At 39.9% G+C, this 13,881-nt stretch overlaps 1 protein-coding gene across 3 annotated transcripts in view; it reads right to left on the bottom strand.

The window, feature by feature from the left end:
* Window positions 1-1,725: 1,725 nt before the first annotated feature.
* Window positions 1,726-13,881, bottom strand: part of TXNRD2 (thioredoxin reductase 2) — a 50,904-nt gene continuing 38,748 nt past the window's right edge. For 2 of the 3 annotated variants that reach the window (XM_030583526.1, XM_030583527.1), the window contains exons 13-17: window positions 10,931-11,026; window positions 10,581-10,673; window positions 8,742-8,813; window positions 6,755-6,852; window positions 1,726-4,039 (exon numbers count right to left, since the gene is read on the bottom strand). In XM_030583526.1, the coding sequence (XP_030439386.1) occupies window positions 3,916-4,039; window positions 6,755-6,852; window positions 8,742-8,813; window positions 10,581-10,673; window positions 10,931-11,026 (483 nt within the window). In that variant the 3' untranslated portion in view covers window positions 1,726-3,915. Of the gene's footprint in view, window positions 4,040-5,557; window positions 5,649-6,754; window positions 6,853-8,741; window positions 8,814-10,580; window positions 10,674-10,930; window positions 11,027-13,881 lie in introns of all 3 variants that reach the window. The other variant, XM_030583528.1, reaches the window with a different exon arrangement.

Below are 13,881 nucleotides of genomic sequence, written 5' to 3'. Positions count from 1 at the left end.
ACAGCCTGACTGCATGTATTCATTTAAACCTACATTTTCATTTACACACACACAGTAAATAAATTTGCAGCATCTATCAGACTTTTCACTTGACATTAGTCAGGCTGATTTTATTACAAAAGCCTATCCCTGGAGCACACAAGGAATCCACCAAGAAAATAATATCAATCCAAGTAGTTTTCTGTTACTCTGCCTCACTCTTGGTTCTGACACATCAGTGTTTTGTAGGTATGAACGTACATCAAGATTTACTTCAGTGGACAACACGTTGTAGTCAGTGAGGACCAGAGCCAGGATGCAATTTAGGATGCAAGATCAATTTTCATGGAGTCTATAAAAGCCCATGCTGTGATTCTGAACTAGTGAAAATAAATTGTTGAAAACAAAAGAAGGCTCCATTAGATGCCTACTTTAGAGAGTGATGATGTGGATTAATTTCACACCCCACATAAAATCTTGGACACTTTCCCACCAGATCTCTTTACTGGTTGCAGTACAGCAAGTTGTTTTTTTCCATTGGCAGTCTCATGATAGAAATGAAATTAACTCGTCGCACCTCCTGGGCCCCTCTCTAATGGCACATAATGCACATAAACTCCGTGGGGTAGACTGAGCACAACAGCAACATGGCTGAACCAGTGGGTGCCTGACTAATGCATGCAAAGGGAATGAGCAATGCCACAGCGCAACGCAGAGATCATTAGAAATGCTCACACACACACACACACACCCCTTATAACCAACTGAGGGCTGTTTCTCCTAGCAAGAGCTCTGAAGACCGAAATAGAGCAGGTCATATGCCCCAGCAGCTGAGAAAGATCAAATGGGTTTTGCTCTGAAATGCTCAATATTTAAATCAACTGAAATATTTTGAAAGAATTTTAAAGTTTACTGTACATTTTTTTTTAATTGCTCAAAAATGTACGGAGGTGTTTTGGCTCCAATTATATTCCCGCAGGATGTCCTCTCTTATCAAGGGAGATAGGGAGGTTTTGACTATGCGTGTGTGAACATGAGACTTTCAAAACATTTTTTATGAAGGGAGTAGCAACAAAAAGGGAGCACACCAAATACATTTTAGTTCCCAAAATGTTTCCTTTCACCTGCAAGTCCATAGACTTGGTCTCAGTGATGAACCAAACACACCAAAAGAGGTGATGAGAAATGCAGACTGCTATATTCATTAGGCAACAGTGTTTGACTGAACCACTCCTCTCTTTTATGAACTATGCAATACAAATCCTGGTTTGAACATGGTACTCTAAAATCTGTAATGTTAGGAGCCACAGATGTGGGAAGCAACTTATCCATAATTTGTGTGTATGGTGGTTGTTTTTTTTGGGGGGAGGAGGGGTAGGGAGGAAGCCGCAATAGCTGTGAATTGTACCTTGAAATTCTAGCCTTGTGAAACCAACTCAGATATACTGTAACCCATCATATGCAGCTTTTACTTTTACGTTTCTTGAACAGCAGTAGGAAACCTATTTGCTCTTTCTGCACTACTAGGGTATATTATCTGCTTCCCCTACAGTATCAAGATTTAATACTTTTATAACAAATTTAAGATTTACAGCATGGGTCCCAACGCGGTGCCAGAGCCCACGTCCTGGCTGGCAGTCGAGCATTCGCTGAAATGCCGCTGAAATTCGGCAGCATTTTGGTGGCGATGCCTCTGGATGACGCCGCTTGCTGCCAACAAGCGACATCATCGAGAGGAAACACTGCCGAAATTCGGTGGCATTTCGGCGGATGCTCGACCGCCACCATGGTCCTTTGTCTGGCGCCCGCCAGACGAAAAGATTGCGGACCACTGATTTAGTGTCAAACTCTGGAAATGAGGCACTTAGAACCAGTGCAGGGCTGCGGGGTTTTGTTTTGTTTTTAAAGTCAGATCCCTGAAAGGAATTAATTGTAATACCACCTTGATGGCGTGTCGATAAGTACTATTACATTTGTTTTGATAATGTCTGCTGAAGCTTCAGAGTTTTTCAATAGCTTCTGGGGCACATGCTGTACAATTTTGGTGGCAAGATATGTTTTAAACTTAAATTAAATCTGCCACTTGTCTATAGTATAACTCTCAGCAAAATAGTAAACTAACAATATCTTAAAATGGACAGTCTAAGAAAAAAGTTTCAAAGATTTGCATTGTCAGCAAATTATTCTTAAGAACTTTGCAGTTAACAAGACTAGGATGGCTAGGAAACTGTCAAAACTCATTTGCAAAAATACGTTGTTTAACATACAGCATGAAAGACTGATTTTTATCATATCTTTCTAAAGAATTGTAACCAACCCCTCCCCTTCCCACATGCACTGTTGTAACGGATCGTGAGTAACTATGTGATTGCACTTCTCAAAATACAGTATGAGCAATAAATTGCTACTTCAAATGAAATTCTGAGAGTTTGGGTTTTTGTTTTGCCTTTGTCAGGCTATCTATTTAACAGCATTTGGCAAAAGCAGCTGTGCTACTGGATTTCTATCTTGTTTTTATATTGCTACATGTTAGTCAGGATCTCCCCCTTCTGGCTAATATGAATAAGAAGCAGCTCACACTAGGTGAATGCTTTCTTCCTACAGGAAGTTCGGGCAATATGCTGAAAGAACAGTTTGCAGACTAGTATCTTAAAGCTGAGCTCTGAACAGGTGTATCTCTTTTCTGGTTTTAGATTCTGGTTTCGGATCCCAACTGCCATAAGTTAATTGTGAGAGTTACAGGAGTTTTAGTTTATCAATGAAAATCTATTTAAAAAAACCGCAGATCATATACACCACACTCCAATTCATGTCAAATATTTGCGCTATATGAACAGCACACACAACTTTCTACGTTCAATTCCAATTTTCAGTATTGCTTGCTATTTGGCACTGGAGTAGTAATTTGTGTGATCTTCCTATTCAATCTGAGCTGAAATTAATTGACAATTTGAAAAATGCGCAGGGAAGTTCTTTCTGTAAGTGTTTAAATGGCAAAATGTCCTCGTTGCTAAAGGAATTCAATGAGCTTCCATGATGACACACACTGCCTATGCCAACAGTGAACTCAACCAATAGTATAACAACTCTAAATGGTCACTTTATATTTTCCTCTACTACCAATTCCTGTACATGGTACATTTCCCTGAAACACTGAAGGCTGCTTACCTACTGCTATGTCCTTTGGGATCTGTTTTCTGTCCATGAGCCTTGACTTTGAACTCTTGTGATTACCACCACTAGGGAGCCATCTTGCCAGAGCTGAGAAGGAATTATTGCCCATGTTCTGAACCCTTGTTTCAGTTCAGTGAGATTTGGACATCATTCCTTGTGGATGAATTCCTGGGGGAGGCCAGTAGCTAGATGTTCTATTGGGAAAACCCTGGCTACGGAAGTCACGCATATACTGTCAGAGAGCTCCAGATATCTGGCATCCTCTTCACCTCTGTTTGAGGATGCATTTCTCTGCGGGATGAAATCCAAGTGGGATTAATTTGCCAGTGGGTGGGAATGGTTAGCAATGTGATGGCCACTGTTCCTGTAACAAAGTGACATCCATTTAAATTTTACATGGCTTTAGATGCCAAGTGATGGGCAAGAAACACATTCTGATGTACAGAAAATGAAGATTCTCTCTAGCTCCTAGCAAGACAAAGGACACAGGCACTTCAGAAGTGATGCTTTTTAACATAAATCCTATTTCTCTGAAGGTTAAGTACTGTGTTGATTTTAAAGATGTGTGAGGGCAGTTCTTTAGGTAGGTACGGTATGGCTAGGATTGTAAAATTCACTTTTTGATGTCTACTGAAGGAGTGATACCTAGGAACCCTTGAGCTGCAGACTATGATTACCAAAACTGTGTCAGTTCAGAATGCTCTTTTTCCTTCTCAATTCTACTGTGTGCTTTTAACTTCTGTCCAGGGATTGGACTTAACCTCAGCAACCAGTAACCTTTGCATCCAAACCAGAGCGCTTTGTGATACGTAACTTGGTTACTTCCTCAGCACAGGTAGGGTGAATGCCAACTGTCTTCATCATCTGCGCATACGTAGCGCCACATCTACCAACAAGGAAATGAAGAAAACAAAGTCATACTCTGTGCACATAACACATCTGTAATGGCATAAAGCATCAGATTAGGTTTATCTTATTCTCTTTTTCTAGAGTAATAGCAGTGGAGAAGTTGCATTTGAAGCTATTGTCCAAAAAGCAAAGCATAGACAATTACCAACACAACCATAGTCTATGAAGGTATTTACATGGTAACCATTCAAGGATTTACCTTCACAGCATTGTGAGGTAGGGAAGGATTATTATTCTCATTTTTATAGATGAAGAGTTGAGGTACAGAAAGATTAACTCATGTGCCCAAGGTCACATAGTGAGTGTGGTAAAGCAAGGAACTAAATCCAGATCTCATGAGTCAGAGTCCAATTTCTTAACTACAAGACCATCCTTTCAGGTATTACAACATTTGCACATGGACATCAGGTTTCCTACTGGAAGACATGTAGAAAAAAATCATAGTTTGGATTGCAGGCAAAAATCAACTGGAAGACAGATGAATACTAGACTGCCCTCTCAGGATATCAGAGGGTATATGGTGCTTACACTTGTAATTTCCTATCATGCAAACAAGAGAAAACTTCTCCAAAAGGTATATAGCAGGTATCTGTGGTTTCCACTTCTGCACCTGCCAATCCTACTTGCTAATTCCTTCAGTCTTCTGATCACAAGAGGCTTAGCCCTAGATGACCTTTAAGGGTTTGCCTACACTGCAGCTAGGAGCCTGGCTACTGAGACTCACGCTAGCTCTGTGCAAGCTAGCACACTAAAACAGCAGTGTGGATGCTGCGGAGCAGACAGCAGCTCAGGCTTACCACCTGAGTTCAGACCAAGGGGGTTGGGTGGGCTTGGATTTGGATGGCTAGCCTGACCTGCCATGTCCACACTGCAATTTTTAGCATGATAGCATGAGCAAAGCTAGTGCCAGTCTATCTTTCCATGCTGAGAGGCACGGTCCCAGCTGCAGTGTAGTGAGACCCAAAATGTGTCACTATTCCTATCAGGTCATTTTCTGAGAACGCTGCAACATAATCAAAGGTCTAAATTTAAGAATCATTTCAGGCTGGAAAAATTAGATGCGTGAGAAAAGAGGAAGAAATCTTTAGTAGTATCTCGTATGCAACTGAGAATCCCTGTAGGATAAAAATCAGCATAGACCACACATTGCCACAGCACAGATTATTTTGGCAGGGGACAGCCTTTTAAACGGGGGCTAAGATAAGAACTAGTATTTGACACAGTGAAAGGGCAGTTTAGACTTTCTACACCTGTATTGTACATTATCAACCCAAGACTAGTGAAACACAACAGTGCACCAACATCAAGATTTGACCTTCTGAAAATCTGTGACTGTGGCCAGAGGCAAGGCAGAAAAGTGCTCCAGTTTCACGTACTTCCTTTGCATTGGTTATTTTGGATGAAACTTCAAAACGATGACCTCCTTAAAAACGCAATACTGTAATTTCTACCACTGGCAACTCATGAACTACACACATATTGGAAAGATGCATACTTGGGGTATACGGCAGTCAACGATTTCCAAGATATTCCTCACATGATACTTGTGGTCCTGCTGCCTTAGTCCTTTCTGCTTTTCATTTATGCTAGTCACTCAGAAGTAAAAATCAACAACGCCATAATAATATGGTGATGACATTTAGGACAGCTAGCTGACATTATCCTTAGGAAAAAATTTCTCAGGAACCAGAGTTTGCCTTCTTCATAAAATAGTATGGCGTTCAGAACTCTACATTTAATCATAATAAACACTTCTGAAGATGAAAGTCAATGACAAAAGGAGGAATGAAAACAGCATTAGGGCACATCTGGGACCAAGCAGTGATGTTCTGCACTTACAGAGAGGACCCAAGATTGTTCCTCAAGCTAGGAGTGAAAGAAAGGCAGGGGACTCAACCCAAGAGGAGAAAGTGCCTCAGGATCAATGAAAACAAACCCTCATACTACATCAGACCGATGGTTCACCTAGTCCAGTATTCTGTCTGTCTCAGTGGCTGGTACCAAACATTTCAGAAGGTGTAAAATCTCCATTTAATGGGAAATTATGAAATGACTCCCCCCACTTAGGAGAAGCTTCTTCCTCACCTTCTTGCTTAGCAGTTGGCTTATGCCCTGAAGCATAAAAGCTCATATAGGGCTCCAGGCAATGAAGGAGTTGTCTAGTCTCATTTAAGTCATATGGTGGCTAGACTTGAATCAGGATCTGGAAGGTCGCACATTTAAAGGCAAGAGAAATGGGTAGAGATCCTGAGGAGACCTGACTGGTATAACTAGGCCTCTTATGAACAACACATCAAAGTGAACTTAAAAAAAAAAAAAAGGCTTGTGCAGATTTACAAAACCATTTCCTGCCTTGTGGGTGGAATGCTGGGAAAGGCTTCTCTGTCATTCTTTGAAGAAACCAAACTTAATAGGAGGACATTCAAGTTGACTTTTTAGTGTAACAAGGTCTGGCCAATCATACACTTTGCCTCAGTTGTTCCTTAACTATACCCATTATTTCTTTAACTAAATCCAGTATATTGTAATGAAGAACTACAGTGTTTTAGTGAAAATATGGGTAACACTACATAAAAGTTACATAAGACATCGATTCTTTATAGTGTTGCCAAAATTCAGCAGGTATCTTTTATCATCTTACAATAACTTAAAAAAGCAGGCTTTAAAAGTAGAGACATTCTTTTCTACTTACTTCATTCCAAGAGCAAATCCTTGAATCACTTCACCTGCATTTGGTCCAATGAAATGAAGGCCAAGGATCCGCTGCTCTTTTTTCCGCAGGCATACCATCTGAATGCAAAACATCACAGAGAGCTTTTCTTAGAAAGTCTGAAGGTAGGGCATGAAGCTGGGCTAAATGGAACTAGTCTTCCCCAAGGCACCAGTTCAGCTGCCTATCCCTATGGAGCAAAGCATTTAAGCACTGCTTAAATCCCACTGACTTCACTGGAATTTATGCATGGGCTTAAATGATTTGCTGAATTGAGGTTTTAATCTACATTCCCAATACTTCAGGCTTCTCTGTGGCACATCCTGCAGACTTTAGTGAGCCATTAGCAAACAATGATTTAAAGTAAGTGACATTCTTTGTGGTTTATCATTTGGATGACATCCTACAAATGTCCTTGGTGCTCCAATACCCATCCTAACCTCATTTTGACCCACATTGGCCAAGTTAGCACTTTTCTGATTGAGATATAGGGTGGTCATATGGGAATTCTTGGCAGCTGATTAGCTGAACTTCCAAAGATGGTCACCATCGGCCACAGGTCATCCTGTGCCATTATAATTCAATCAAAGAACATTTATGGCAGCCTGTCTGGCTAGGTACATTTACTATATATGCGAAGTGACTTTTTTTTAAAGTTAGTCAAGTCCAGGAAGGAGCCAAGAGTGTTGAATCTGCTGTGGGCAATTAGAGTGTGGAGGCCTGACTCGCTTAATGCTCACCTGTGTTCCAAAACAACATTGGAAAGTGGATTATACAGGACAGTATCTTAGCACTTTCACTTTAAGAACAGTGACAATCTCCCTATGGAGCTGAGCATCTGTATCAGGCATTGAATCGCCACTGGTCCAAAAGGCTCTGCTGCATATGTCAGCCTGGCCTGTTAAAGGCATAGGGACTGTGAATTCATTCATCACCGCTGTATAACCGCAGCACGCCTGATAAGACATGGCTTAATATTGGAAAGATTGTAACCAACCCTAACCCTCACCCTCACAGAGGTTCAAAGTCAACTGCAAGTTTAATGTTTATTCACTTGTTTTGTGAGAGAATTTATAAGCATTATCTGCAAAGTGACTCTCAGCAGATATAATATCACTGCCATCTTGTCCTCAAATACTGCACTACCATTACCTCTGTCTAAATGTAATGGCTGAGCAGAAGTAATGACACTTCAATTCTTACGCTGGACGGGACATTGATAAAAGCAACCTGTTTTTGCAGGTTCCATTTGACAAAATGCATAGAGGGAAATCCCTTCACCTATCAGTGTCCGGCACATTCTAGGCATAGGATGTTAGCAGCATAACATTTTGAGATGGACCTGTTACGTCAATACATTCATCCTACTGCAAAAGCAGAAGTTAGTCCCCACTCGACATAAAACGTACCAGTTATTCCACAGATACTATGCTTCATCCTAGCCAAGCTTCTTTGTGACAGTCAAGTGGGCCTGAAAACCTTCTTACAATCAGAGTAAATGCACGGTTTCAAAAAATGAGATTTGCTTCAGGTCTGAAGCTCTGGTGTAAAACAGGGAGGCCTTTGCGGCTTTTTTTATAAGGACAAATGGGACGACAATTCAAAGATTACATTTAGCTGATGAAGAACTGACTCCCTTGTCTTACAGAAAAAAGAAGGCACAATAATATCCTGATCTGAATATTCAGAAATTCCCTAAGAACTGAACGTTTTGTCTGTGGACCGCTCTATCAGCAGTGAGAACTGCTAACTCGTTAACATTCATCAAGTGCTTTGAAGATGTAAAATGTTATGTGAGGAATATCAGAAATGTGAGACTATGGCTAGAGAAAAAAGGCTGTAGATTGGGAAAAGAACCAATCAATTTTGAGAACGTTATTCTGCAATCTGACAAATGCTTCTTGCTCCTAAAGCAAAATATAGACCATGTCACTTGTTTTAATAAAAGTTAAAAGTTCTGAACACTTACTTTTATGTAACACTGAGTTGCATCTCTTTCAGCCACTGTAAATTCCAAAGGTTTATAATATGCATGGTATACCTGATTGGGAAATATGAGTATTAAGATTCCTTGTTAGACCATCAGAGGGGTAGCCGTGTTAATCTGTATCCACAAAAACAATGAGGAGTCTGGTGGCACCGTAAAGACTAACAGATTTATTTGGGCATGAGCTTTTGAGGGCAAAAAACCCCACTTCTTCAGATGCATGGAGTGAAAATACAGATACAGGCATAAATATAAATTGGCACATGAAAAGAAGGGAGTTACCTTACAAGTGGAGAACCAATGTTGAAAGCCAATTTAGTCAGGGTGGACATAGTCCGCTCCCAAAAATTGATGAGGCGGTGTCAATACCAAGAGAGGGAAAATTGCTTTGGTAGTGAGCCAGCCACTCCCAGTCCCTATTCAAGCCCAATGATGGTGTTAAGTTTCCAAATGAATTGTAGCTCAGCTGTTTAATTCTATAACTACCAGACATATGACATGACAACATCATGATTATTATTATTGTACACAATTGGTAATATACACTAGTGCTGGATTAACAGAAAAATAGACCAAGATGGGTTTTTATAACAGCGTTAATTAGTGGGCTAGATTTCTTTTTAAAGCTTACTAGATATGCAGTTACTGTGATAAAAAGTACACATGGGAAGCAAGACCAAGAGCAGAAAATATCTTTTTTCACAGAAAGCTCAGCTATTTATACAGGATTACCAAAAAAAAAAAAAAAAAAAGAGATCAGATTACTCATTTCTAGTGTCCTGAATTCAAAGTAATCATCTGACCTTAATTTGATTCAGACCTCTTCTGACCAAAAGGTTACGGAATTCCTAAATTTTTGAGCATATAAAAAACTGTAAGTTCTCCATATCTGTAATCATGTACTGCAGGGGAAATTGAAAGGGTAATTTTTCCAGACTGTCTAGTAAACAACTGTGTTATTTTTTAGCTGTTAATTTTGCCTGAGGTTCCAATTTAAGCCAACCAATCTCTTTCTTGCAGTATAATGAGGTTCACCTATAGCCATAGCTAAGCCAAATGCTGTATGCAAAAATCAACTGCTTGGAAAGAACAATTGCTTTGTGGCCATTTATGGTCCTTCAGCTGGTGTTAAGACCCAGAAAGCAATGAATTACAGTAGAAGTGATAAAAGCATGAAAGCCTAACACGGATTTCAAAGCATAAATTGAATATCAAGGTAATCAAGAATGTATCAGTAACTGACTGCTCATGAACTGTGGAGCAGCCAATTATTGAAGTTTCCATTTCCAAAATATAAAGCATTACACCTAGATTACTTTTCTCTGAAGACTGAATAAAGAGAACCCAGCATTTCTTTTGCAAAGTGGCTAACTGGAATCTTGGTTTGTTATAACAGTGCTGCAGTTGATTAGAAACAACGATTCTGAACTTCCTCACCAGCAATGGTGCTTTGCAACTCACACGCAACTCATCATAGCTTGCGTGGATGAGAATGTATTCCTGAAGCAATTTTATTCCTCAGTGTGCAGCGCATAAGTATATCAGACCAGTGTATTTTCAATCAAACAAATGGAACTATAGTATAATCCTGTTTATCTGAAAGTTCTAGGGGACATCAGAAACCTTTAGGTGAATAAGGCAGCTGGACAGCTAATTTTGAAGACTCAAATCTTTCTAACCATGTGGAGTAGTGGCTTGGGGATCTAGACCAATGGCTGTACAAAAATCACTTTTACATATTACCATAGTTTCCATAGGGAAAAGTTTCTCTCTCTCCATGCTGAAACTAAGTCTTAATTACACAATTAAAAATTTTCATACCTCTATGTTATCCAGTCCATAATGTTCCACTGCCTTTTCTTCTGACAGTCCTACACAACCGTATTCCAGAGGAGTGAAAACTGTAGTGGGTACCTGGCACATCATAAAACAACCCCAAATGTTACTATTGAACCATATGATGAAAGACACTAACTAGGCATTTAGCAGCTACAAAAATAGGTGATTTGATGGGGAGACTTTTGCAACAGCAAGAAGAGTTCTAGTTTCAGGGCACTCAGTCTGAAAAGCTGGATCCAAATTACAAAAAATGATTCTCGCCTATTTAGTGGCGTGTTGAGTTTTGTTTTTAACCATTATAAATAATACGGAAAAAAAAAGTAACAACTCACATTGTCATAATCCATCAATTCTGAAGACTGGCCAAACAGACGTTGAGCCAGCAGCTTTCCTGCAGCTATCGCTGTAGGTGTCAGTTCAGGGCGTCCCTGAGAAGAGATTAAAAAAAAAGTCTGCTTTGGCCAGAAGTCATGGTTTTCCCCAGCGATGGCAGTTAGAGAGGCGCAAGAGTTTGCGATCCCAGCCCAGCAGTCTGAAGTTAAAACAAAGCAGTGAATACCCAAGGATTTATCCCATCTAGGATAAGAGGTTGTGTTAGAACATGTGAGCTAACAAGTCCTAACAACACACCTTTAGGTTCTAGTCAAGACAAGCCCCAAGAGTCCATTCAAGGTCAAGGAATCCATGAAGGGAAAGGGACCGGGACAGGAAGTAGTCTGCCTGGGGTGGGAAAGAGATCAAGAAGCTAAGTGGAGAAATGATGTGAGGAAGTGAAGAGGCAGTAGGTGGGAGGTTTTTTGTGAGATAGCGCTGATGTTTTATAAAGGACCATGGCTGGTGGATTTAGGCCCCATCTAGATGTCATACTTCTCAGATTCACTCAAAACCATTAGGTGGCTGCCCCAATACTTTCGCAATCTAACTGTGTTTCCTTCCTGGTATTCCCAACTAACCACTACCTTAGAAACGGGATTCAGCAAATATCAAAACCAATATTTCCCACTCAACCCCCTCAAGCTTTTCAAACTTTTATTGACTAGTGTAAAACATTTGGGACATCTAATGACACTTGGATTAATTCCCACCTCCCAGCTAATCCATAAGATTTCTAGGTATATGTTAGTAACTGTGAATCACTTCTGCTCACATGCACATATCAGCTGAACTGCAAATTTTCTTGTAGTTTTCCTTGGCTTTTATTGTCTCCTCCACCATCCGTTGCTCCTCCTTTATACTTGGATTCTCTATGTTAATACTCACTGAGTAGTGAGGGAGTCACAGACTTCCATATCAAAAGTCAAATCCAAACAATTTAGTATTGTAAGCGCTTATGTATACTGTACCTGATGCACATGCTTTATATGTTAATGAAAACTAGCCTATTTTTCTCCACAACCCATGACAAATCATAGAAGTGCAAACCCATGCTTTTTTTGTTTTTTTAAAAGATCCATCAAATAATGGCTTTTCAAACACAGCATTTTCGCTTCCAAGATCTGTAAATGTCATTTACCAGATGAAGTTTGCCATTTGTTTTTTCTTACATACATTTGCCTGAAAAATGTCTGCCAATCATTTCTGTAGCAGGAAATACAGATGTTGTTTTGGCATTCCAGAAATGAATAGAAGATTGGAACGAGAGATAAAGTTGTGAAAGCACTGCCATGCATTCCACAAACCCAACTAATTACTAAACCATCCATGCAGATAAAGCACAATTTCTCATAAAACAACAGCTTTAAGATGTTCCCTAGTAAATATTTGAAGTCAACACTCACTTTGCAGTCATGAGTACAACTACTCAGTTGATTATCATTGATCTGAATTGTTCGTAAGAATCCTTTCAACATATTACACATTTAAGGCCTCCTAGGAGAATTTTAAAAGCTTTGAAGTGCTGTATATTTGTTCTAACATGACTAATTTTTTGGGTCTTACTTCTATTCAGAACACCCCATCAAAGCAACATACTGTACCTTCCACTGTTACAGTTGCTACAACACCCTCAGAAAAAGACGGATTTACAATGGCTCCTACATATGTTAAATATCACCACAACAATACTTCTCTGTAGCATGTAGTATGCTTCTTCAGTAAGAATGATACAGGAGAGAGGATTTTAACAAGCATAACATTTATACCAGACTTGCAAAACTGTCACATATATTTGCCAGCTCAGACATAACTCAGCCTCAACCCCTCTCATGATTACTGATAATGAAGAAACTAATGAGATTTCACTTGCCAGTTAAAAAAAAACAAACAAACAAAACCACTATTCACTGAAAGGGTCCTGAGACCTTTTCAAGAGCACTGGATGCACCCCTGGAAAGTTTATACAAGTGAATAGTTCAGATAAATTTAGGGTCTAATTTTCCAAACAAGAGCACAACCATGCACACACAATTCCACATTTGCACTAGCCAGGTGCCTCTCTTAAAAGTGACAATACTCATTCTGAATAGGTGAGTGGGGTTTAATTTGTGGATAAACCTCCCCATTGAACTCTTAATATTTAGCAGCAAGTTAGTGTCTGTGCAACAAGACTTTGGGAAATGGGAGCCGAGAATGACTTTTAAGAGATAACAGCTGTCAAATGCACCCTGCATCTCAATGTCACGAACTATACACTTATAGTGCCACTGAAATGCTGCAAACTACGTGTGGGGGGAGCAGACTGGCGGAAAACCAGTGTGCAAGACCCTGTACAAAAGCAGAGAGAGGGGCAAGCTGTACAAAGGACCCTGCGGCAAACCCTACCTTTACAGGCACGATGTGGGGATCACTGATGTCCACATACAGCAAGAAGGACTTTGTCATGGCTTTTTTCCCTTCTTTTAAAAGGTCTTATCCAAAGGATACATACACACAATAAAACACATGGTTCTCAATTAGTATATATGCTGAAGGGCTGAGCCGACCCGGCTGTGAACCAATGGTTTTAGAGTGCATGGGGATTTCAAACCTGATATTTGATCTGCTAGAGAAATTCAATTAAGTTGGGAGTTTCACTTCATTGTCAGCTCGCTAAGCCAACAGCATTGCCAGTTTTCAATGATCTAAATGAATCCTTAAACAAACAATCTGGTATTCATGTAAAATGATTTATATCACTTAATTCAACCACAGAAAGGCACTTCAACACTGGATGAAATTCTCTGGCCTGTGTTATGCAGGAGGCCAGACTAGATGATCCTAATGGTCCCTTCTGGCCTTAAATTCTATGACTCTGTGAACAACATACCCTCTTATGTCTTGGGTTATAGGGAGCTACTTAAATCAG

The sequence above is a fragment of the Gopherus evgoodei genome, chromosome 13, assembly GCF_007399415.2.
Source record: "Gopherus evgoodei ecotype Sinaloan lineage chromosome 13, rGopEvg1_v1.p, whole genome shotgun sequence".
Classification (NCBI taxonomy): Eukaryota; Metazoa; Chordata; order Testudines; family Testudinidae; genus Gopherus; species Gopherus evgoodei.
Note: the sequence above shows the minus strand (reverse complement) of the source record. Positions and strands in the feature narration are given on the sequence as shown.